This window comes from Diorhabda sublineata, chromosome 8 (assembly GCF_026230105.1).
Source record: "Diorhabda sublineata isolate icDioSubl1.1 chromosome 8, icDioSubl1.1, whole genome shotgun sequence".
In the NCBI taxonomy this organism is placed as follows: Eukaryota; Metazoa; Arthropoda; class Insecta; order Coleoptera; family Chrysomelidae; genus Diorhabda; species Diorhabda sublineata.
The window spans coordinates 15,105,288-15,126,718 of NC_079481.1; the positions used below are offsets into that span (position 1 = coordinate 15,105,288).

General features: G+C 33.1%; 1 protein-coding gene across 4 annotated transcripts in view; it reads right to left on the bottom strand.

Moving 5' to 3' along the window:
• LOC130448464 (muscle-specific protein 300 kDa) overlaps positions 1-21,431 on the bottom strand; it is a 289,850-nt gene that overhangs the window by 46,368 nt on the left and 222,051 nt on the right. For all 4 annotated transcript variants that reach the window (XM_056785865.1, XM_056785867.1, XM_056785866.1 and 1 more), the window contains 2 exons: positions 13,981-14,154; positions 2,893-12,669 (listed from right to left, as the gene is read on the bottom strand). In XM_056785865.1, the coding sequence (XP_056641843.1) occupies positions 2,893-12,669; positions 13,981-14,154 (9,951 nt within the window). The remainder of the gene's footprint in view (positions 1-2,892; positions 12,670-13,980; positions 14,155-21,431) is intronic.

Below are 21,431 nucleotides of genomic sequence, written 5' to 3' on the forward strand. Positions count from 1 at the left end.
TATTCATATACGAGGCATGAAAACAAAATTTTTACAGCAACAATTACTTGAGTTATATTACAGCATCTTTCTGCCCAAGAGCATAACAGAGGCCAGAGTGTAGTCATTGAAGAGTTATTGCTCCGATTTTTTTCTGGTAAATCTTCGTTATGGGAAATAGTTCGTATACCAGACGGCAAATTTGGATACTCGATCTTGTGCTTTCCTTTCTAGAATAACCTCCAGTCTTTGTAGACGAAAAAAGCAGTCGTCAAAATGGTTAGTAGGTTTCCGCCACACCATTGGAATTGCAAAAAGCAAGTTTTTTTTCTTTCCATTCATCCACTACACCAATGATTCGCTACAACTAACACAGCACACGTGGGGGGCCCACTACTTGTCTTGGTCTCCAATTAAAGTACTAAACTATTTGAAATAGGTTTTTTTTACGTTTTAGGAAAATTGTCTAGCTTCAGATTTCACCATAAAATTCTCCACAAATTTGTCAGAAGTTTTGCAGCCGCGGCGCGTTTGACTCGACATTTTCGTCTTTATAATCACTTTTTGCACTATGACCAAAGAACCATTAACTATGATACTCAAAATAATACTAATTTTAAATATTATTTTTATGTTTATTATTCTGAATAATACAGTTCAGGTACTTTTTAGGCCATTAAATTTACCAATATTAACCGCCCCTTTATAAAATTACCTACCTGCTAATGTAAACAGGGATAATTAAGTTATTGAAAAGTGGTATGTGTAAAGGCTTAATAAATATTTTTTCTATTATTGGACAGGTATTTCTATTTCAAAAATAAAGGTTTGGCCTGTTTAAAATCTTGTCGGCCAGTGGAATTGTTAATAAGATAAAGATAACTAAATTAATAACTAATTTCTACAGAGTTCTTTGTTTATACATATTGTTCGAACAGTTATTTTAACCATCGACTGTATACATTTTTAAGAATTAATATCTCATCAACATGGAAAATTCCCTTTCTATAAATACTCTCCCATTGACGCGGAAAGCACTTTTAGCATTCTCTCAAAAAAGAATGTTTATTTTTGGTTCACTTTAAATTAATAGAGGGAAAGAAAATTTAGAGATGAAATTAATTGTGAGTACAGGATGTTCGTTTTTATTTCATTTTTAAGAATACAGAATTTAAAACATGTTCCAAGTAGTTGAATTTTTTTTAGCAGTAAGAGATGAGAGTGATCTTATTTTTCCTCGAAATAATAAATCATCCTAATAATACGATATATAGCTATTAAATATTGAGGTTGGAAGTGTTACAGAAAAAGTGCGCACAAAACTGATAGCTATTACCTCCCTGTTTTTTTAGTTTTTCTGAAAATTGTAAAAGTATAAATAGAGCAACAAAAGACACATGAAACTTGGAAAAACCGCGTTTGAATTTTCAAACGCGGTTTTTCCAAGGTTGGTTAGTTAATCAATATTTCATATCAACGTCAATTTGAATGTTGAATTTTGAATTCTATGAGTTTCAAAATTTAGCTTTAATAATATCAAAAATCATCGGAAATCTTAATTAATTATTTCCCATACGATGAATACTATGAAAAACTAAAGTGGACAATCTTTGATACAAAATTTAAGAAAAAAAAGGACTTATGGACCAATTTGCAAAACAAGGACAGTTAGGGACCTAAAATAAAAAAGGGACTTTAGGGACCTCACTAAAAGCCATGTGATAATGTCGTAAATAGATAAAAAATAGAAGAAAATAGCTTTGACGCTAAAATATGTTTAGCATTAGAACTAATTTTAATTATATTAGTATATTACACCACAAGCGCAGAAAGGTAAATTTTCGGCTTCGCCTCGGACATCATGCCGAGCAGGATCGAGATTTTATTTTTCGGCTCGTGTAGTCTATACGATTTTTCTTCATAGCCAGTCGAAAGTACGTTTATAAATTTCATTTTTTATGACATTAATAATTATTTATTAATGTCATAGCAATACAAGACATTGTGAGATGGGGAAGACAACGTAAGAAGCAGTGGTACAACCATGTAAGACGGATAGATGAGAACAGACTTCCGAGAATAGTCCTAGAAAACAACCCACCCGGCTCAAGGCCTCCCGGGAGACCGCCTAAAAGGTGGAAAGATAGTTGGCAATCCACCTCTCAGGAAAAGAAACAGAGGCAGCTTCAGAATTAACAGATCGATAGAATAAATAGTTAGAATGAATAGTTACAAGTATAAATAAGCATGAGAATGTTTTTCCTCCCGTTGTTATGGAGGACGTGCGTGTACTTTCTACAGGGAGTAGGTTAGGTTAGGTTAGGTTATTAATAAAATTTATTAATGCACAGATAACTGTTCCTGTATTTTTGGCATAGTTTTCAATTATTTTCTATGCCTCCCCCCTTAAACGAAGTAACGTATTCAACTTCAAAGTCTTCAATTGTATTCTAATGTAACATCATTCTGTATTATTGAAATTGCACAAAATTTCATAATATATACCGATATTTACCTTCAATCGTTGATTAGAACTAGAAACTGAATATATACGTGACAATTAACTTAGCAGACTTTATTTTTACGTTTAAAAGTAATTGATTCAAAAATCCGGTATTCAAAAAATAATAATGACTGGAAATTACTGGGTGAGGGAATTCAGTTACTTATTTTAGCCAAAAAGAAATATTTTGAGCAAAATAAATTATTAAGAACAAAAATCAATCAATTTCAAGGAAATGTTAAATTTTGAAAAGGATCTGTGTTGTTTAAGTACCTCATATTCAAATCTACATTTTATCGCAAGATTGCGTATCCACTGACGAACAATTATATCATAAGCTGAGGTAACTAACGTCTTATAAGCCTCAAAAACTTCCAGTAGTAAAAAATGATTACATAACAAGCACTTACCTCTAATCTTTCGGTTGCTTTTCTCAGCCTTTCATAATCCACAGTTCCTTGTACAGTCAGAAGTTCAACCATAAAGTCGGCTTCTTGTACACTTTGTTGTACTAACTCCAACTGTCTTTCGAAGCGCTTCCATAATGCCAACCGACTTCGGAGTAACGCTAAGATTTGTCCACATCGTTTTTCCAGAGCTGTGTGGTCATCTTGTAGTTTAGAGATGTCTCTTTCGACGGTGAGTGGTGAAACGGTGACTTTTAGTCTGGTTGGTAAAGTATGAAGAAGTTGACGGATAGCCATTAAATCTTGCCAAAGAGTGACGAGTTCTTCGCCAATCTCGTAGCAGTCGGAAACTGCTTTTTCAACGGACTCACTTCCAAGTTTTTCTGCACTTTCGCAGAGATCTAACCCCTTACTAACATCCGCATGTTTTTTCCTAACTCTTTCAATACTCTTTTGTATAGCTTGTAGTCGTTCTTTGATTAATGTTCCACCTTCTAATTCTTCTGCTATGATTACTTCTAGTTTTTTGGATAAGGAGAGGAGATAGCCAACTTTCTCTGACTCGCTAGCGGAGAGTAAGCCTAATCTACTCAATTCGTTTTGTATGGTTTCGATTCTCACGGCCATAATTTGAAGTCTTTCTACGTATAGACTTAATTCGTCTTCAGTTTTTATTATACCTTTAAGATTGTCTACGTCAACACTAAGATCTTGGAGTTCTTGTTCTAAAAATACGAGTTTTTCGTTAACAGGAATATCTGGAGCAGATATAGTATCTAATATGGAAGCTTCTAACTCTGCAATCTTTTTAGACACCTTCTGCCATAGCGCGTTTAATTCTGAGTTATTAGCTCGTTGATACATTTCATCGCTAATGGGTACAATTTGCAGAGATTTGTCTAATGCATTTCCTGCGTTCAATCTGGCTAAATTGTGAACTTCATGTTGTGCCTTAAGTTCCCAAAAACGTCTTAAGTGACCTCTTGGACCTGAAGGTACTTCTATTTGTTTCAGTTCTATTTCAGCTTCTTTTAGCCAATATTCGACTTTATCGCTAAGCATGTTGTAAGTTTTCCAACTGTCTTTAAAAGCCAAAAGCCGTTCAAGATTGTTCTTAACATCTTCTTGTAGTTTCTGAATTATATCTAGAGATTCTACGTAAGCTTGTTCTAATTCTGTACAATGAACAAGTTCTTGCAGTTTTTGAGCTACACAATTGAGGTGGGTGAGTTTGGCATGATGATAATCTATATCAGCAGCCAATGAGTTATGGAGATCTATGTATCGTTCGTAATCTGTAGATGTAACGTTATTAAGTTCAGGAACTCTTTGTTGTGCTACTTGTAACCACCTCAATTCGTCTCTGGTACTTTGTTCTAAGACCGTCCATCTAGACGCAGCTAAAGACATTTGTTGAAACCGACCAGTCGATTTATCTAAAATTACACTAGCTCTTTCGTAAAGGTTTTGGTGCAGTTTTGAATGTATTGCTCGTGTTTCGGAATCTAAATTCTCTTCCAAAGATTCTAGAATTGCTCTACAATGACTCAAATTAACGAAAAATTTGCGATGATTTTGCATTTCGTCTTCTAGATGTTCTAAATTGCGAACTGATATCGAACTCTCAACTAAAGCTTCAGCAATGATAATAATTTGACTGAATTCTTTGAGAGTTTGTTCGTATTCGTCAGCTAAAGATAAAAATTGGTAAGTTTTTTCTCTTTCGATACCTATTTGTTGCTCAATTTGTTTGGCTAATTCATTATTAAGAAGTACTTCCTTAGGTATTTCTTTAGTAGGGAAATCTCGCATCAATCCTTTAGCTTCTGTCATAAGAGGAACTATTTTACTCAGATACGTCCTATTACTGTTTTCAAATTTGTCCAATTCATTTAATTTTGTCTGTGGAGCCGCATCAGAATATTTCAATTCACTCAATTGTCTTTGTAATTTTCTAATTTGTTGGTTTATATTAGTTACTTCTTCCACGAAATCGTTCCATCTTTTCAAATCTTCAGCAGCGATTTGTTCATTCTCTTCAGTAACTTCCTCGATAACTTTAACTTGTTGTTGAAGAGATTCAATGTAACTCTTTATTCTTTGGCGTTCATCTTCATTGTAAATATCATCGGTTTGTCGTATTACTGATTGAAGTTGATCTACTTTATTTTCTATTTTGGTTATTTCTTGTTTGAGTTCATTAAATTCTTGTACTCTAGCTTCGGAGGGACCTTCTAATGTCTGTTGTCTATGAACGTAAATTCTGTATTCGATTGTTTCCAACCAGGTTGTTATGGTTTCTACAGTAGTGATTACAGTTTGTTGAATAATTACCATGTCTTTTCTTTCAACAGCTTCTTGTAACAAATTTAGATTCTTCTGAATGTTATCATTTCGTTGTTGAATCGTTTCATCGGTGATAATTTCGTTCAAAGTAGCTAAGTGAAGTACGTTACTGAGGTGAGTAGACTTTTTAGCATTCTGCAAATTCTTTACTCTTTCCAATGCTTGTGTTTGATTCCATTTAATTGTTAATTCGTTTAAAGGAACTGAGGTCAATTGGATTTCAGCTTGTATCAGCGCTGCTGATACGTCTTGAGGTTTTTGCCAAGTTGAAATTGGATAATTTGGAGGGGATAATGGGCCTGAATCAGATGCTGGTGTTAAAGGAGTGTCTGCAATAATAATCGACGATTGCACTTCTTCTATGGTGACCGCTTTTTTCATTTTATCTTTAGTTTTAGTAGCAATTGGTTTCTTTTTCAGTTTTTCTTGATAGATTTCATCAACAGTTGCAATATTATTATCGTCAGAAGAAGGCATCTCTTCAACGATTTGATTTTTAACTTCTTGATCAGTTGAGATATTTTCTTGATCGGTATCTCCAGTTTTTTCAATTGTTTCTACTTCTTGTTCATGTGATAGGGGTACGGGTTTATCATTAATCAAAATTGTACCGTCATCTTTAAAAGTATTACCTTTTTCAAATTCTATAAATTCGATTGTTGCTGATACACTTGGTGAAGATGCTACAACGTTCGATTTAACTAATATTGTAGTATCTAAAGGTTCTTCATGTTCTAAAGGAAGTTCTTTTTCTTTAAGTTCAGTTTGAATAGAATCGACAGTAAAGGATGCAACATGCTGGGGAACGTCGATATGAGATTTGACAGTATATGTGTCTTTTGTTATAATTTCAACTGTAGATGGTGATTCCGATACCTGAGGAACACTTAAATTCATATCAACACTTGTCTGTTGTGTTAAGTCAGACGATGTTGATTCTTTAGGTCTAGTATATTTACTTTTGACATGAGTCTGATCTAAATCTGTAAACACTCTTGAAACAACCTCTGTTGCTACTGATTTTGGCTTAGTCTCAGTTTCATGTATTGTTTCCTGTGTACCTCTAATTTCTGTATCCCTTACGGGGGAAGGAGTTCTAGATCTTCTAGTAACATCTGCATATGATATAGGTGCTAGAGATTCTTCTACAGTATTTTGTCGTTTGAATTCGGAAAACAAATCTTTCTCAATGCCAGTAATTTTTTCTTGAGTTTTGAATTGTTTACGGTTCTTTCGGTGTCTCTTTCCAGAAGAATCTGCATCTCTCTCAGAATCTAAAAATGAAGTTATTACAGATTGTTTGTCTATTCCATATACATCAACTTCAACTTTATATTCGTCATCAGATCCCGATGATTGTTTTACATCTACAATATTGGGAGAAATAATACTTGGACTATCGATACCTTGTTCTTGGATCTTCTCTTCCACATTTATGGGTTCATTAGCTACAACGTTCTTCTCAATAACTTTATGAGCTGATGTCTGTTGTAATGTTAAGTCGGACGTTGTTGATTTTTTAGGTGTAGTCGGTATAATATTTTCTTTATCCTTATCCAAATTCGTGGATATTTCAGTGACAACACCCGTTGCTATAGATTGAGAGTAAGCAAGTTGAGTTTCATCAACTGATTCTTCTTGTTTATCAACAGTTTTTGTAACTATAGTTTCTCCTCGTACAGGCGAAGGAGTTCTTGATCTTCTAGTAACATCTGCATAAGATATAGGTGCTAAACTTCCTTCTACAGTATTTTGTCGTTTAAATTCAGAGAATAAATCTTTCTCAATACCAGTCCTTTTTTCCTGACGTTTCGTTTTGGAGTTTTTATGAGTCTTTCTATGTCTCTTCTCAGAGGAATCTTTATTTCTTTCGGAATCTAAGAATGTTGTTATTATAGAATGTTGATCTATTGGTTTTCCGTCAATATTGATTTGAACGTCAATTTCCCCTTCAGATTCCGATGATTGTTTAGCTTGTACCATATCAGATGAAATAGAACTCGAGCTTTTTATGTCTTGTTGTATTTTCTCTTCGCTAACTGCTGGTTCAATAGTTAAAACCTTATGTTCGATAATTTCATCAGCTGATTCTGAATTTTCTGATGGAACAATAACTGAAGCCTTAACATGAATTTCGTATTGTTCGGAAGTACTTGTCGTGGGTGTAAGGCTTGATGTAATTATTTCATCTCTTTCTTGATTCAATATTGGACTTGTTTGAGACATAGTTTCTGTAGTTTGTATTGTAGTTATTGGTTTATACGAAGTAGATTCTGCAGACGACTCAGGAGACGTTTGAATACCGAATTCAGTTAGTTTAGGCTGAACTATTTGTGGAGCAGATGGTTCTAATGAAGTTTGTATGCAAGATTCAGTAAGTTCAATATGCTCGACACATTCATGTGGTAATTCTGGACATGTCTGTAGACCAAAGTCACTTATTTCTGGTTGTATTTGAGTAGCAGTCTCTGTCGATAAAATTGGTTCGGGTGATTTAGTTTGGGCGGATTCTTCGCGATTTTCTACATTTGTTTGCATAGCTGAATCACTCTTGTCAATTAATTCAGTTAAAAAAGTTTGTTCTATTGGTACGGGAGTATCAGTTTGAACAAATTCTTCAGTTATTTCTATTTTTTCAGGTGTAATAGTTTGTGTTGATATTTCAGTTATTTCTGTCGCAAATTTTTCGTCGGGCGACTGAGTTTTTGGTGAGGTTTGGGTAATTGTTTCAATTGTTGTTATATCAACTTGTGTAGAATCTTCTTTAATATCAGGTTTGATTCCAATTTTGTTTTCTTCAATACTAGTTTGAGCATAGCTATCACTAATTTCCTTCGGGATTTCAGGAGAAGTTTGTACTGAAATTTGCTCCGTTGCGGATTTCGTAATAGTGACATCGGCCATTTCGCGTTCAACATTAAGAAATTCAGCATTTACATCTATTGGAGATGTTTGAGATACAGTTTCTTGAGTAATGATAGCCTCAACAACTGGAACAGTTGTTACTATTTTAGAACTTATTTCAATTGGTGATTTACTAGCAGGTCTACTTATTACACTTTCTTCAACAACTTTAACAGTGCCAGGATCTGTAAGAGTAGATATTGTATGATAAGAGTCGTCTTGTGATATTATCTCATCTCGTGCTTCGAATTTTATTGGTTCTTCGGATACTAACTCTGGTTCACTTTCTTCTTCATGTTTCCTTTTATTTTTTTTCCGTTTTTTTGTCTTCTTTGGCTGTTCCGATTCATTTTTATTATCAACTTTTTTAACTGGTTCGTCATCACTGAATTGTATTGAATTATCAGTATAAGATTCATGTATTGATATAGGAACATTAGATTCTTCGGATTCTTTGGTTTTAATTTTCTGCTTCTTCTTTTTCTTTCGACGCTTTTTCTTTTCTTGTTCGTCTTCGTCAGCTAGACTTTCTTCGAGAGTTTTATCTGCTTCATAACCAGTTTCTTTACCTTTACAACTATCTTCTGATCCACTAACCGAGCCAAATATGTCTTGTGTTGGTTTTGGACTCTCTTCTGATTTGATAGAATCATCTGGAATCGATAATGCCACAGATTCTGCCAAAGAAGTTATAACGGACTGTTGCTTTTCATCATCCACATCTTGACTCAATTGTTCTATTTCTTCTTCAACTGCTACCGCCTCTTTGGCAACAATTAAGGTATCACATTTTTCTTCTTCTGAAGTCGGCGTTCCATTCTTTTTATGTTTCTTTTTCTTCTTACTTTTTCTACCTCCGTGATCAATATCGCTTGGAAGTGATGGTTCAGTTTGCTCCAGTTCTAGTTTCGGTTCGGTTGAAGTAACTTCAGCGATTTCCGTTTTTTCGATTGTCATTTTTGGTAACTGAACATGGACATCTTTCTGAAGGATGTCGGAAGGCTCAGTAGCGTCAGTAGTTTCTTCAATTCTCATTGATAGGCTTACTTTAGGAGTAGTAATAGACGTATCCTCATATTTTTCTTCTAAAGAAAGAATAATGTCTACTTCTTTGGAGGGTAATTTCTGATTACTGGATGCTACAATTGCAATAGGTTCTACTAGATCACCTGATCCTGCCGATTCGATAACTGTTGTTTCGACTGTCAATTCCTTTTCAGGTGCAGTTAACAATTCTGGAGCTTCCTTACTTGATACAATTTCGTGTGATTCTAATTCAGTGGTGATGATTGGTTCTTTTTCTTTGCGTATAGAATTTTCTAGGCTAAATTGTTTTTCTACTTCGATAAACTTTGCGTTACAATTTATTGCTTTGGCGACTTCTGACGAAACTTCCTGTGGCATTTCTACTATGGTAATTTCAGGTTTTATTTCTTCGAGTGATAAATTGATTTCAGCATTACCAGGGCTCTCTTTAATTGTAGAAGTCATGGTTTCAGTTTCTTGTATTTTAATTTTGTCAAATTTGGGCATCTCTTCTTCGACTATTCCTTCAATTTTCTCGGTGATATCGATAGATTTACTTATCACAGCTACTTCAGGTAAAGGTTCAGAAGATTCCCCTTCGGATTTATCTACATCGATTACAGTGATTTCATCTTCGGGTAATACAGGACTTTGAGTTCTAGGAGTACCCATAGCTTTTTTCGTTTTTGCAAATTCTCTCTTCTTTTTCGATTGTGGAGATTTCTTGACTTCTTCTTTTACTATGGTGTCTGGTAAATGATGCTGCTGTTCCGCTAAGATAAATTGATTTGAGATATGACTTTCGAGTAATCTTGAGTCCAAACATTCTTCATATGGAGGCGCACTTGGGGTACGTAAATTAACTTCAATGATTTCTTTTTCAGATGGAACAGATAACTCTTTAATAGTTACTTTGGTAACCCCAATATCTTCAGTTGCAGATTTAGGAGAAATAATTTCAGTGATGGCAATAGCACTATGTTCATCTATTTTTGTATCAGGTACTATTGGTAACTGTTCAGTTATTGAAGTAACAATATCTTTATGACTTTCTAAAGATTTGGAATCTTCAGTGTCAATTTCAGCCGTTTTAACTGTGATGTCTATCTGATTTTCAATAGAGTTTTCAAGTTCAGTTTTTAGCTCAGATACTGGTTCGGTTGACTGTAAATCAGTGCTCCTATCAGTGGTTATAGTGATCCTTCTTTGGTCTGGGCACGCTGTTTCAATAGTTCTCGTGATATTTTCTAGTTCTTGTATAACTGCACTTGTGTGGTGACTAACAGGATATGCAGTTATTTCCGACTTTTCTGTTATTGGACTTTCAATTTGTTTGGTTAGTTGAGGTTCGTCTATAGAAATGGAAATATCATCTTTAATTGATAGAGGTTTCACTGACTCTTCAATAAGAGTCTCTTTGTTGTCTGGCTGGTGTATTGCATCGACACTAAGTGCTATATCAATTGTTCTACGTTCCAAATCACTATGAACATGCCTTTCATTATCTAAGAAATCGTTCGTTGAAGCATAGAATTTTTCTGGAGAGGATATAACAAATTCAGTGATTTGTGGTGCAGTTTCAGGCTGAAGTGCAGTGCTTTGGTCTATCACATACCTCTCTTCAGGTTCTTCTGGAGTTTCCAACATAATTGAAGAAGCCTTTTCTGCTACATCACTTTGGGGTATAAACGTATATGATTCTTCAGGTTTTTTGGAACTCGATTCTTCTGATGTATGTTGTACTACTTCAGTTATTGTAACACCTTCTTCCGTCACTGGTTTGGAAATGACAGTTACATCTTCTGGCAAAGTTGTTAGTGGATTTCCATGTGCATCTATCTTTACTGTGGTAACTTTTTCTGTTACAGTAACATCTGGTTCTTCGACTATGGGTTGCTCTCCAAACTGTTGATTTGTTACAACATGGCCATTTTCGGTTCTAACTACATTGATGCTTACTCTTGGTATTCCTTCTTCTGTTACCTCTATTTCTTCAGGTTCCTCAATGACTTCTTCTTGTACATGTTCTTTTCCGTCTATAATCACTGTTCGCCGTATAATTCTTCGTGTCTTTCTGATTATTCTTCTAGTAACTTGTTGTACAACAGCCCTTACACTAGAGCTGGAAGTATGTATTTCATTACCATCGAAAACAACTTGTGGGGTCTCGGTTGGTATTAATAGGTTATTGTCATTACTGATGAAAGTGACATCTCCTTCATGTAGTTTCATTCCTTGTAGTTCTACTTTTTCGGGTTTTGTAGTAGGTCCAGTAAAACTGTAATGCGTCTCCGGTTCCGTTTCATATTCTTGAATATCAACTTCTCCTCCAAGTGCTCCCGATACAACTTTTCCTCCATATTTCTGGCTAGTGACAGTAGCTCTACTATTGTCACCTTTAGCTATAGATGTGGAGCTTTGTTGACCAGTGAGAGTTATTTGAGAGAATGATTGGGAAACGGGAATACCGCTTTCCGTTAGCGTATTTAAAGTGGAGAATTGTTGATTTTGAGAGGATTGTTGGTGTCTGACAACAGTTCTATGCAATTTTTTCATTATTATTCTCTTCGTACCATCAGCGTCTACTATTACTTCTGTAGTTGTTTCATCTGGTTCTACAAATACAGTTTCAAATGCTTGATTAGGTGCAACATTGGTTATGTTCAGTTCTGTCGTTCTTGTTTCGGATTCCGGTCTCTTTCTATAATCTGCTTCCACCAGAAGATTGTCTGGTTCTTCTACTATAGGTTGATGTTCTGTGATAGGTTTAGTAGCAATTCGAATCGTTTCTTGACCTCCTGATGTTTCCTTTGATATCGTTATTGTTTCTTTGGTCTGTACCGGTTCCATTTCACTTGTCGACTGCGACATTGTCTGGATTTGAACGTCGACAGGTTGATTATAAGTTACGGTGAAATCTTTTGTTAATGGTTCTTCTATAGGAGATGACAGGCTTCTTCCTGTTTGAGTTTCGATAGTAGCTACGGGTCTTTGTACTATTTCTTTATATAGAAAATCTTTAGTTACAGTTTTTACATCAGCATGAACAGGAATTTCTTCAATTGGCATTGACGTTGAGTCCAACGTATTTTCAAGCGACAGATCAGGGGTTTGCGGTTTGTCTCTTCGTTCCTTAATATCTTTAAGCAATGTTTTAATTGTTTCTATTCTACAAATAACAATTACTTTAGTTTCTTCGATTATAGTAGTAATTATTTCAAGCCTTTCCAATAAAGTATTCACTAAAGTTTCTAGATCAGAGTAATTTTTGAACTTTTCACAAGCTTTTTTAAGTTCCTCAAGTTTGTTTTCTTTGCTCAAAAGTTCCTTTCTTAAAACTTCGAGGTTATCTATATGTTCCTCAGCTTGAGATTCACTCTCTGGTTTTATTAAATAAGTTTCGATTCTGATTCTTGTAGTTTCAAGCCAACTTTGTATTTCTGTTAATAATTCTTGATACAGAACGATTTCTTCTTTCTTCTTTTGTTGTGTTTCTCGGGCGTCCTAAAACAAAAACAACTTGAAATAAACGCAAGTTGTTGTGAATTTTTTTTATGAAATAGTATAACAAGGCTGCTACTTAAGCTTTAAGAATGAAAACAAAAATTTTTAATTAATGCGTTTGAGCCAACTAACAAAGCATTTTTCTCATTTCGATTGAGGTACCTCCAAAACATTCAATTTGAACGCGTCAACCACTTCTTCAGGTGTAGAAAAACGTTGACTGCACAATCCTTGGGTGTCGAGCAAGGACTGTACGGCGGATGATCCATCAATTCGATGTTTGGATTGTTCAAAAACTGTTTGAACTGATTTGTGAGAACTCGCATTGTGATGGTGGACAATTATTCGTATTGATTGGTTTTCCTTATTTTTTCTGGCAAAAGATGCTTGTGTACCATAAGAATTACTCTAATGGGACTGTGGCGAAATGTCTAGTTATTCCAAAAATAGCAGGCGACCATTAACTTTGCAGTGCTTCTTGCGCGAATAACTTTTGTTGAGTTTTGGTATGGGTCTTGAAAGACCTTTCTTTTTGAGCGATTGTCAATTTATGCTGCATCCAACGAGAACAAATCTGTTTGACAACCAAATGTTCATGCAATATTGAATGTATGCGAGTGGAACTAATGCTCAAGTATGCCTCAATCTCATGGTATGTCACATGACGATCTTGCAATATTAGTTTACGCACAGAATCAATGTTATCTGGTACAACTTAAACTAACAGCCGATTTTTGACGACCTTTACGAAACTAGCGAAACACAGTGACCCGAGATGGTTCTTTATCACCAATTTCAAAGCGAGTTGATAGGCACACTGCTGTTGGTTCAAACCACGTTGAAAGTTACAGAAAATCATCGCATGAAGATGTTTCACGATTTAATTTCATTTTTTGACCAAGATGAATATTTCAAGTATCTATAAACTCAAGTAGCATTCTGTGTAGGTTCAAGGTAAAAAATGTCAAACCCTATGATAGATATGCCAGATTTGACATATTCATAGCAGTGTTGCCATATTCTAAAGCTTAAGTGGCAGCTCTCGTATTAGAACAATTGCTTCAAATCAATTTTATTTTGGTTAACAATGAGTCAAACAAAAATACTTCTAAATTGCTTAAAACATCTTAACTGATAGACCAGTGAAATACTAACATAACCTAGAAATTCACAGCAATTATTTATTAAGAAAACCTACTATCTATTGTTGGCTAGAAGGATGCCAGTACCAAACTATATTTACGCCTATACGTGTTTTGGAAGGAAGGATAGGCTCAAAACTAAAGTATTACATGGTGCGAATTTACGTACCGTAATTACAAGTCTGCCGTGTTCCGCTTGAGATAATAACGTAGCAATCCTTGTACGTATACCAGCCAATTGGGCAGACAGTGCCTGAGTTTCGTAGTCTGCAGTCAAAGAATTAACTTGAACTTCAAGTTTGATTGCTTCAGTTGCATGTTTTTTCAAATTACTTGTAACAGTCTGAAAGTAAAACGGAATATTATTTATACGAAAATAAATAAAGAAATTAACAACAAAGTTAAAAAGTTAAGTGATTGGTTGTATTTATAGGCAAAAAATAGATCACTCGTATGTATGTAACGGAATCTTGAGACTCGATTTTTGAGTAGTTCCAAACGGACTATTAATTTTGAAATTTTGATTACGAATAAGGAATAGCAACAATACAATAATTTCGTACCATTGCACTCGACAGGATTATCAGGATAGTATGTAACGGAAGCTTTATATGACTTTGAACTATTAGATGTGTTAAAAGTGTTAGAAACTTTTAACTGTGTTAAACTAATTTAATAAATTTATCCTATTGTCTTTGTGAGTATCTTGGGATACTACATTATCAACATTTCATCTATACTAATGTAAGTTACACCAATTTTAGTTGAACTAGGAACATTAGACAAATTATTTAATAGAATTTATTGAGCTATGCCTATCATTGAATTTTTTGATAACAGAAGCACGTGGATTCAAGTAGGAATATACCAACAGAGTCATATGGGTTTGAGTATTTACCAACATGAATTAACGTATATATCAACAGAAACACTTGGATTTAAGTCTATATCAATAATAATACATGGATTCAGATATATATCAACAATGTGTGAAAGTTTGGCAAAATTTTTTTAAAATATTAGGAGCAAGTTATTGTTATCCTAACACAAAATGTGATTTTCATTAAAATATTTCCCAAATTTTATATTAGGATAACAGAGAAGAGAGGTGCATGGAAATATCAGGAGCAATGATTTTTGTTTTCCTGAAAGCAATCAGCATTTGTTATCAGGCTTTTGATTGCACCAAAACATTTTTTTATCCAAAACAAGTTTTTCATCAAGTAACAATAAAAATTAATGTTGAAATAATGATTAATGTGAATTTATAAAGGAAATAATAATTTCTAATGTTTTATTATCAATTTTTGTATACAAAATTTAATATAATTATATTAAATTTTTTTGTTGTTAATTTGAACATTCCACTTTTCCCATTTAAATTATAAGTTCCTATGTATTGTAAAAAATGATTTCTAAAACCATAAAGGTAAGTTTTTCTAAAAGACAGTCTCTAAGACATAATTATCACGAGTAGTTATTATTCAAAAACTTATTTTTGAGAAATTTTCAATTATTGATAGATAGCGCTAGCTACGCACTCAATACTCAATACTCAAGCCTCTTATGATCAATCAGTTTTTTAGTTAAAAGTGGGAGGGGGATAACATAATAAACATAATAGCAAAACTTATCAGAAAACATAGTTTGTTATAATAATTTTCAATGTTTTATTATCAATTTTTATATACAAAACCATAAAGGTAAGTTTTTTTACAAGGTAGTTTCTAAGAATGAATACGAGTAGTTATTTAAAAAACTTATTTTTAACAAATTTCAAATAATTATTGATAGATAGCGCTAGCTACGCCGTTTGCACTTATACTAGAGTCTAGTTTTTTATTTAAAGATAGTTTGTTACACATGGATCACAGTATACATAATCATAACCTAGTGGATTTGTGTATATACCATGGACATCGATTTGGGTATTAATATACATAGAACACATGAATTGGATTATTTACAAAAAGAAACCATATATGTAATACTCCTATGTATATGGACAATTTAAGCGGGAAAAAATGACCCCAAGCGCGGATCCAGGGGGGGTCAAACGTTGATTAATTAACTTGATTTTTTGTTTCAAAGTCGATGAGCAAATGAGGTTTGAAGTAGTAAAAATTGCGTAAAATTCGTGATTATGCTGTCAAAAACAACGTAATTAACTTATATTTTGTGGGTAAAAGGCTTAAAATGTCTTTTGGGGAGGACTAATACTAATGACCCCCCCTTTGTCAAGACCCTGGATCCGCCCTTGAATGACCCACTATTAAGGTGCTGACAATATATTATTTTTTCTCTCGTTCCAGATACCTAGTTCAGGTTAAGGAAGATTGAGAATACGCAAAACCGAGCTGGAACATCGTTTTCATTCTGTCTTCCTTAGTCTAAACAACTTTCACTTATAGAAATTGTCCATATAGGAGTATTTTATATTTGGAAAACACATCGTCTTTGATATAGTTTCATCATCCTTAGGAATTATCTGGAAAACTCTCTGTAGTAGCAGTAAATTTTTATAGTCACTGTACAACTGTTGTTGTATAGTTTCCACAAAATCAAATTAAATTTCTGCTTCATATATACTCCAAAAAATTTCTATAATATGACAAAGTGAACAACCAGCTTTGAATTCAGTCTCGTTCGTTTATAGTGTGAAGTTGGGATTTTTAAAAAGTTGTCTTCATAAATAAATAAATATACCGGCTTACACTTTTTTTTGCTAATTCCAGTAAATTCATCTGCTAAACAACTAAAATAATTTAGTAGCACATATAGTAACTAAAACTTCGTTGATTCATTGAGGATTCAGTTTCAGTTTTATTGTTTCAAAGGCATATGAAACATGGATATTCTGTAAATCCACACTTGTATACCAGAAGAAACTACTTCAATAGAAATTGAACATTATTGCTAGATCCATAGATTCTTATTTTGTTTGACAATCAAATTTAGTATTATTAGGTGAAGTATTTCATCAGACTTGGGTCTATCATAACATTGTTAAGTTATTTTTATGACGGAGACTTATTTATCATCCCTCGTAGAGTTGACAATTTTTTTGAAAGAATTTGTCAATTTGCAATTCAGATATAGGGGAGATATTGATGGAAAATATGTTATAGCAATTATAATTAGTTTCCATTCAAGCAAATAGAGATGACTGTGTGTTTTATAGTTATTTAAAAAATGCAAATTTATAGCAGATATGAATCATATTATTTAGAAGTTCGATTGAGTAATGTAAACATAAGTGATAATTGAAATCAAATCAATAATAATAACAGAAATCAACTGCTTATATTGACATACCAATAGATAAACAATTGATTAGAGTTCTACTTCTTTTCTCATTCTGATAATGTGGACCTTGAACTGTTTGTATCTTATGAATGAGACTAATATTTTTACGAAAAAAAATATTCAGGATCATTAACTATTAATATTTCTCATTCTAAAAATAATGATTATGTATTTAGAAGTTGCTAAAAAAATTGGAAACGTTTATTGTAGTTAAACAATTATTTTTTGTTATAAATTACCTATATGATATATTGCTAAACCGGTTTTTTACACCTACAAACTGTGATAAGTGAGGTAAATATTTATAACATGAGAATTATTTTCAGTTAGAATCCAGGAGATTATAGGCAATTTAAATGTTTTTTCCGCTGTAAATCATATATATACAAAAGTACAGAAAATACAAAATGGTATTTTATTTACTGAGTGGTAATTTAGGTCATAACTTACACAGATGAAGTTTGTAATTAGGGATGGGTATCGATAGACAAAACATCGATGTTTGTCATCGATGTTTTTTCATTTAATGAACATCGATGGCTGATAATCATCGGAAGAAAATCATCGATGTTTTGAAACATCAATGTTTTCCTAAAAGAAAAAACAAGGAATAAAAAACAATTAAGATCATATTTTCATGAAAATATGAAAGAAACGTTGTAAATTAACTGATTTTTCTGTTTGTAAATTAACTGATTTTGCGTAATAGCTGATAGGTAAATACAATTATTTTTAATATGTATTTAGCTGTATTACGTAATTAAAAATCATCTGTAATTTTGAAAGAAAATCATTTTGATAACATCGAACCATCGATACCCATCCCTATTTGTAATTTATTAAGTGAGTTGTGACCATTACTACAGGTGGCATACTAAACTTTATCCTTAACTATAACAATAAATACTAAGATTTAAGTTTAGGAAGAGAACTCTGGATAATAGTGTGTGGTGAGTGATAATCCTATGAAAACTTTTGTTAAAATTACTTTTACAAATACAGTTTACCTCCAATCTCTGAAGACGATAATTTTGTTATCGAAAAATGCGTTAGACAGTTAACTGTGAATAACGGTAAAATAAATTCATGGACAAAATTAACGCACCGATGTAATTAATCTGAATATTTACAATATGAACACAAAATAAAACTAAGTGACATAGAAATAATAATGAACACCTACATATTAGTCGAACATAATCTTAATTTTCCTTATTTCAATTTGCCCAAATTAAAAAGAAAAATAATATAACCAGTGAATAGTAAAAGAGAATAAATGAAAATGGGAGCAAAACTCGAGATATGCTTAATATCAAACGTTCAACAAAAGCTTGCGGTATATTCTACTATTCTTCGATAGCGACCTCTATGAATTGGTTGTGATTAGAAACAGGGGGCTATAACTTCGAATCCTGTTTCTAAGATAGTCCCACAGATGTTCTATAGGAATCACATCCGAACTGTTAGGTGGCTACTCTAATAAAGGGATATTGATATCATGTATGCATATTAAATATTAGGCCCAACCAATGGAGCAAAAGACATTTTGTTTAAGTAATATTGGGTATTCATAAACCTTGTATGTATAGGGACAAATTCCGTACGAGCATCGAAGAAAATTCGTCCACAAAATATTTTAGAGCCACTATAAAAAGGCACTTCAGGAGAGATATTACAGCTGACAAACCTTTCTCCTTGTTTTCGCCAGACACGCTCACGTCCACCTGGAGCTTTAAAGCTAACTCTAGTTTCATCGGAGACCAGAACCCGTTTTCAATCATTGATTTAGTCTTGCAAATTTTGATCTCTGAACTGTGTGTTGTCTTGTAAGCAAGGGTTTTTTGGCTGGTCTTCCGTTGCTTAACTTTCGTTAGTGCAACAACAACTTCTTAACAAACCAGCAACATATCGCATTGAATACTTGATTGAAAACGTCAAAATAATTCAAGGGTCATTACTCCCCTCAATTACAATAATGGCTAATCGTCTTGTACATAAGTATATTCCTTGATATTCGGTTCATAAATATTTTAAGAATTTTCTCATTTATTATATCGAGTTATAGTTGTCAGTTATAATAATTAATGTCATTTGTTTAAGGAGACTATTATTTGCTTAAAAGCTGCTAAATAAAATATGAATTAATAGGATAGGAGATGAAATATTTTATTTTTGAACAGATTCCCCTTTAAAATTTGCACACTTGTTTTAGGGGAAGTTTCCAATTTTTTATAACCATCCAAGATACAATCTTTCCCGTTTCTCTTTGCAATCACCTCTTCATTTGTCTTGTTTTTCAGCTAAATGGTGTATCCAATCGTAATTCAATTATTTTGTTGATTATAACAAAAATTTCATAAAGCCTGGATAAAAAGAACCAGGGCCGGATTAAGATTTATAAGGCCCGGGGCTAAAATAATGACGGGGCCCACTTAAGGAATTCGGGAACCCGGAAAAATAAAAAAAATAATATCAATACGTTAGATTTATGGTATCAACACATCAAAAAATACAGAATGTTTTCCAAAAGATGGAGCCCTCTTGGACCTGGGGCCCGGGGCTACAGCCCCCTCAAGTCCATAGCTTAATCCGAGCCTGGAAACAACTCTTTCAATTGGAATTTGAGAAATCCTCTTCTGATGACAAATTTCTATTCTTTAAAATAAAGCCTTGGGCTTTCAAGCATTCAACATTATATTATTATATTTGGATTTTAGAATTAGATTAGATTGAAAAATAATTGAGAAATGCCACTAATATCTAGTTGAAACATTTCGAACTAAATTATTACTATTATATTTTTTTGTATACTTTGTTCTTAACTTAATCATCTCCTTAGAATAGAAAATCATTCAGTTGTAATTTTTAGATTTTAAATTTTAGAATATATGATAGCATTAAATTAGACGTCAAAATGTAAATAACTATTTTACACACAATAAATTAAAAATTGAATTCCAAAAAGAGGCAAACAACTAAAAATGTGTATTTTGCCATAAAAATCATCGTTTTCATGGGTTTATAATAAATTTATGTTTCAATGATTAAGGTGAAAAATGAACTCTGTCACCCTGTAAAACTGTTTAAAAATCCAAATTTGACTTAGTGCAAACGCCATAAATAAGGGGGTGTCTATATCATAAATGCTACCTGTATAATTTCTTCAATTAAAATTGAAATTAATTGATGAGAGTTGTGGTCAAAATAACGAAGTTACAATTATTTAATAATTGTTAAATATGCATACTTTTACTAACCTGGAAAATGAAACAAATATTTTAGATGAAAAAAATTTTGACTACTTTAGTCGGGCACTACACTATGTTCAATTTAAAATACATTTTATACTGTTAAATCTCGCACGTACCGCTAAATCGTTCTCGTTTCGTATTTCGACTTTGCTAATACAGCTTTCGATATATAACTAAACCTTGCCGATTAACCGGTACCGGTTTCTATCTCATGCCGATGCGCGGTATTCTCCAAGTCAAAGAAGGCAACTAGGAGTTACTATTTACAGACTAGTCTAATAGTTTCTAATTGAAAAATTAAGTGACATTTCTATTTTTAAAAATATATTGTCATTAAAAGTCAATAAGTTAATTAAAAATTAACAAGACATTTGAATGGAAAATTCACTCTAAACAAACTAAGAGTTAAAAAAAATGCTGATGAATGAGTCTTAGACATATTTTGAAAGAAGAAAAAATACGAGGGTTGTGTGAAAATTAGACATTTTTTCCATAATCGTTTCTATTTTGCAGTCTGTTTATATACTATGTATATACTTTTTTCAGTGACGGTTTAATCCTTGCAAATTAGAATTGCCGACTTTCTATTTAAAATTTTTCTCCTGTGAATGAATTTTCGAATTTAAGAAACACGAAACAATCGATAGGGGCCACTACTAGTGACTACAGTGGATGGTCAATTAATACTATGAGCAAATAATTAATTTTAGCCATGGAAATCACTGAAGCGTGAGAAGGTGCGTTGTCCTGATGGAAAAGTACTTTTTTTCAAATGCAGTCACTATTTCATAATTTCTCCCTAGACCTTATTAACCAATGATGTGTAATACTTTCCTGTCATTGTTTTACCTTGAACACAATCCCATGACTATTCCGAAAAAACGGTCACCATGACTTATTCGGCCGATAAAGACGCCTCTTGTAATTAACTGTTGAGTGTTTTTATCATTTCAGCAGTGCAGTAGTGAATCCAGTTTCATCTACAGTGACAATAAGGCCTGGAAAATGTTTATTTGGATTCGCTTTTTGTCCGGAATTAGCAATCACAACACCGAACGCGTGG